Genomic DNA, 5,621 nt, shown 5'->3' on the forward strand with positions numbered 1-5,621 from the left:
TATTATTATTATTATTATTTATTTACTTCATACTTCACACAATCAGACTCCACTTTGCAGCCATTGATGAAGTACATGGACTGTTTACAATATTTCTAACTATTACATCATAACAGCATAAGTAAGTGAAATATTAAGATATAAATGGTGGGTTGGTGTCGAAATAGGTTTAAAACATTGCATAAATCTACATTCGTTTATGACATTTTGCGTAGGTACTAGAATAGATTAAAAGCGTTACATATATCTATATAAGTATAAGACATTAGGCGTTGAGGCAGATAACAGCACAACGTAGATAAAAGTATATACATAAATCTAAAGTATTTAGGTATCTAGCATCTAAGAGTATGTACTACATGCGATAAGGTTTACCTGCTCATGAAGTGTTTTGCCACCTTCTCCAAGACAGTGGCACACCTGCTGAGATTCCTGGCCATCGGGGTGGAGCGATGTACCCTGGCCAGCGCGTCCTGAGCTCCATCTTTTTCAGCACCTGGAAGGCACGAACAGGGTTAGCTCAGTCTCAGATATAGTCTCAGGCCGTGTTTATGTGAAGTCACCCAAACCGCGATTTGGGTAACCCACATTCCTCACATCTGGTCCACGTGCCACACACTCCTGTGAAACCGTGCCCGATCGATCACAATTCGCTTGAGCTACATGTATTGCTGTTTGATGATAACACGCAAGGTGGCGTGTTATTAATGTCAGAGATCACGACCTGCTTGCTGATGCCCCCCTCCCAGCGTATCTCGGCCTAATGCCGACGTGGTCCCACCAGAGGCGGAGCAGCTCGTCCTAGAACGGACACATTATTTGACCCTTACTTCTCTTTAAGTTGCTGCCACGTAAAATTTGGTATTGCATATAAATAAAGAAATATCACCCCGTAATCCATGACCAGGCGAAGTCACACTGAAATCACATTGCGTTCAGACACAAATCGCGATGCGGGAAAACCGATTCGAAACCACCTCTAGAAGTGGCTTGGGATCGAGACGCTTTCAATGTGATTTGGAGCGTTCAGATGGAGCCACTTGAAACCGGCTTCGGGGTAAACCACGTGTAAAGCGCCTTGGGTGACTTCACATAAACACGGCCTAATACAGTTATGATTTCGTCATCCTTCACATATGCAGTTCACATCTGGAACAGTCTCCCAGACAACGTGGTCGGCCTGATCACTGACAACAACCTCCAGTCATTCAAAAAAAGAGTACACCGGCATCTTCTTTCCACCACCAGGACTTCTGCATGTAGCTAGAACTTTGCAACTTCGCTGTGAACCAATGATTAGCCAGGAGTGTTACAATCCAGGCTATTGTTTACATTAGCACATGATAGAAAAAAATATTCTTACCTCCGGACACTACAGCGGCGGCCGCTTCAGCCTCCATTTCTGCTCTTGCCTGGGTGACCGCCTGCTGCAGTTGTTGTTCTGTAGGGACCCGCGCCATGGCCACCGCGGCGAACAATATCGGGAGCAACCTGAGAGCACGCAGATATTTTTTTTCATTATTTCCAACATGTACACAACTTATATTGAAGTTTATTGCAAATTCATGCCCGGGGGGTTAATTGCAGATTACAAACATAAAAGAACAATGAAACGTAGTATAAAATAACTAAAATCTACATGATAAAAGGTGGTTGTCTAGTCTGAGCTATAGCTATGTCTAAAACTATGTCTAAGGGGTTTGACTTTTTTAGACCATGGAAGACGTAATGTCCCACCTTTTCTAAAATTAGTGGGTTTTGTGAAGTTAAAAGAAGAATAGTTTTTTCTTGGTCTGTAAGTTTAGTAAAATTGGGATAAATTGTAGAAGTTTGAATAATTAACTCATTTCGAGCGTTGCTATGAAAGGAACAATTTGAGATAAAGTGTATTTCGTCTTCCACATCCCTTGCATTACAATATTTACAAATTCTTTCACATACAGGTAGCCTTCTATACCGGCCTCTCTCTATCTCGAAAGGATGGGCGCTAATATATTAATGCAGGGGACAATACAATACTCATTTTCACATGAGCTAAGTGAGGAACGTCGTGTGAAGTGCCTTTCCCAAGGGCACAAGATCGGTGGCATGTCAGGACTCGAACCCGGGACTTTTAGGTTCCGAGTCGAGCACTCTGACGCTACGCTACACGACCCCATTTAGATATTTGGGCTGGCGGAAAAGATATCAGTACAAACTAGAAAGGCCGACATTTGCTTTGGAGCAAATTCAGCATGGCTTCACCACATTTCACGACATGGCAGGGAAAGAAGGAGAAATACAAGGGAAAACAATTCTTTACATTGATATAACTATAGTATGAAGTGACAACAGTTGGATAGCTATCCCCTACACTATTGGTTATAATCTATAGGATTTGCCCACTCTACCTTCATGCCAAATTTCATGTTATTTGGCCCCAAAATGACGGAGTTGAATCAACTGAAAGAAATGGCAGGAGGAGGAGGAGAAGAAGAAGAAGAAACACGAGAAAAAACAATATGTCTTCACCACATGGTGGTGAAGCCATAATAAGAACAAAACATTCCAACACGTAAAAAAAGGCGAAGCCTAAAACCTTCATTGGAGAGTACTTTATCTCGGGTAATTAATTTGCCCGTCAAAGGCTGTGTTCCTGAGATGGCAATAAGTGCCACAGCAAGTAATTTGTATGGATGACATCAGCGCGCGCATTAATTTTCGCTTGATTTTGGAAAAAAAGACAAGAAATTTGTTGCCTTCTGACAGTGGTCTATGGCCCAAAACAGACAAAGATGTCTGTTGCCATGCCGGAAGGTGGATGGCAGATAAATATGAAGAGAGGAGACAAGAAAAGTCTCTGATTTAATGTTTTGTTTCTTACTTTGATGCAGTGATACGTGATGCTGACTGTGTATGTGTGATGTTCCCACTGAATCAAAACCATTTGTACAATGATTGATTCAAAATTTTAAAATGCAGGAACCTTGTTTTTTTCGGCCCGTCTTGTTTTTTTTTCGCCCGCTCGCATTAGATTTGGAATCTACGGAGGATGTCATCCATAAAATTTACGTGCTGTGGCCTAAGTGCCGTGTGGAGAGGCTGACATGGTAGGGCAGGATGGTTTTCTGCATGTGGCAGGATATGACAAGGCGGTACGTGAAGTGTGCAAACAATCCTACATGTGTACTTTAAGCCCCGGTCACACTGGCCGAACTTTGCTGGAGCGTTCCTTGAACGTTGGAAAAAATTCATCACCGCTCGAAACCGCTCACTACCGTTAAACAGAAGTTGGCCCCCGTTAAAGCAACGCTGTGTACGACCGGCCACCGCTGATGTTTCTGGAGGGCCCCTCCTACCGCTCCGAAAGTTTTGAGCTACACAAAATATTGCGAGCGGTGAGGAGGGGGCAATTTTCCGCCCCGGCAAAGTTCACACCCGCTCCACCAACGCCCAGTCAAAGTTTGGCATCGCCAGACGCAAGTTCGTGGACGCTTGGGTCCGCTAGGCCAACGCAGAAATCTTGAACGCTGGACCACCGCTGCTTCGCCAGCGTTGCCCGGGCGGCGATCAAACGTTGCACAAACTTCGCTAGAGCGGTTGCAAGCGTTTTACGAGCGGATACGGGGTTGCTGGAACGGTGTCGGGCGTTGAAGCAGCGATCCATGTCGGCAATGAACTTTGGTTTGGCGTTGGTATAGAGATGTCTGAGCGGTGACGAGCGTTGTCGAAATTCGGACCCCGTCCCTACCGTTAAAGGAACGCTCCAGCAAAGTTCGGCCAGTGTGACCGGGCCTTAAACCGCATGCGCAGAACGCTGCTATACCAACGCTCGCGTCACCGCTAAACCAACGCTCGCTACCGCTAAACCAACGCTAAAGCAACGCCGGCTTCAGCGGTACACCGCTAAGCCAACGCCCGTGTTTTCATTTTTTTTTCCCACATTTTGGGCGCGGTGACGAGCGTTGTCGAAATTCGGCCCCCGTCCCTACCGTTCAAGGAACGCTCCGGCAAAGTTCGGCCAGTGTGACCGGGCCTAACTGCACTTGTGACGTGACATCGCGTTTGACTGAAGTAAACATGTTGTTGCTCTTATCTGTATCTGTATCTGTATAGCCTTTAGGCGTAACACCAGTTGGCGTAACACACCAGTTACGCAGGCACGCGGCGCGGCGGCAGCTGGCTATATTACACCGATCGACTTGTTACACACCTAACCCTTGAACTTCTAACTCTAGACATTGTTTAAAGCTATCTAATGACAATGCCCCTACTGTACTTGGTGACAGCGAGTTCCACTCTGCGATAGTTCTAGGAAAGAATGAATTCTTGAACACCTCAATCCTCGGTTGATAACTCTGGTACCTGAAGGCATGGCGCTATTTGTTGGTATGACAGATCTTACCGTACCAAGAGCACATACCGTGACAACGGACGGACAGATTCCAAATCGGGGCCCGACCGGGCTGTTTGCATGTTTCAACGAAAATAAACAATTCATATCAAGAATATACACAAATATTGCTCAAGATTAACTTTTTTTGTCACACTTATCGTTCCAACATACTTACTGTGATCACTCGGACGTAGCACCTGCATTTCAAAACACGGTCCGTTTCCGAACATAATTTTTTTTGTGGGGTCGTGTGGCGCAGTCGGTAGCGCGTTCGGCTCACACCCTGCCCATGTCACCGATCCTGTGCCTTTGGGAAAGGCACTTTACACGACTTTCATCACTTCACTCTGAGGATTAGTACCTAGCTTCGGTTAGGGACGTCCCTCGGATAGGACGTTAAAAATGGAGGTCCCGTGTTTGGGAGAGCCACACCCCACGCACGTTAAAGAACCCATCGCACTTATCGAAAAGAGTAGGGGTCCTTCCCGGTGTGAGTGGTTCAAACTTAACAGTCCAGTCTTACGCAGCTTGTACATGTACGTATACGTACATGTACATGTACATGTACATGTACATGTACAAAACTGGTGTGTTACGCCTAAAGGCGGTTTACCGGTTATGCAAAACAAACAAACAAACAAACAAACACGGGGTAACTACTCTCCAGGCCGGGAAGCATCTGTACAACGTCACTTGGCAGGAAGGTGGTCCGAATGTGTACCGACTGTTGGGTTACTTTAGATTTCCTGGCACAACCGTTATCGACATTCTCTAGACGACTTTTATAAGGCCACAGCGACTTGACATTATGGATGACATCCTCTGAAGACACCCAGCTAATGCACGCGGGCGAATTAAAAAAAATTTCGGCCGAAAATAAAAAAAATGCTACTAAACCACAGGAATACTCCGTACAAAACTGGTATCCTCAATTTGCGGCAGTACATAGCGACGTTTACGACAAGCCGGCACATGCTTGCTTTTTGCGGAATTTATAAATCGGCACTGCACGTATGTACTGAGTTCTTAAGTCGTGGTGCAGTACATAGCGACGTATACGACAAGCTGGCACATGCTTGCTTTTTGCGGAATTTACAAATTGGCACTGCACGTATGTACTGAGTTTTTAAGTCGTGGTGCAGTGCATAGCGACGTATACGACAAGCTGGCACATGCTTGCTTTTTGCGGAATTTATAAATCGGCACTGCACGTATGTACTGAGTTTTTAAGTCGTGGTGCAGTGCA

At 45.4% G+C, this 5,621-nt stretch overlaps 1 protein-coding gene across 1 annotated transcript in view; it reads right to left on the reverse strand.

Annotated features, from left to right (window-relative positions):
* The window catches only part of LOC109487607 (myeloperoxidase-like), a 14,322-nt gene extending 12,844 nt beyond the window's left edge, over positions 1-1,478 (reverse strand). Inside the window, exons 1-2 of the mRNA XM_019791611.1 lie at positions 1,364-1,478; positions 376-496 (exon numbers count right to left, since the gene is read on the reverse strand). Of these exons, the coding sequence (XP_019647170.1) occupies positions 376-496; positions 1,364-1,460 (218 nt within the window). The 5' untranslated portion in view covers positions 1,461-1,478. The remainder of the gene's footprint in view (positions 1-375; positions 497-1,363) is intronic.
* Between the last annotated feature and the right edge of the window lie 4,143 nt (positions 1,479-5,621).

This window comes from Branchiostoma belcheri, unplaced genomic scaffold (assembly GCF_001625305.1).
Source record: "Branchiostoma belcheri isolate BF01 breed outbred unplaced genomic scaffold, Haploidv18h27 scaffold9, whole genome shotgun sequence".
Lineage (NCBI taxonomy): Eukaryota > Metazoa > Chordata > Leptocardii > Amphioxiformes > Branchiostomatidae > Branchiostoma > Branchiostoma belcheri.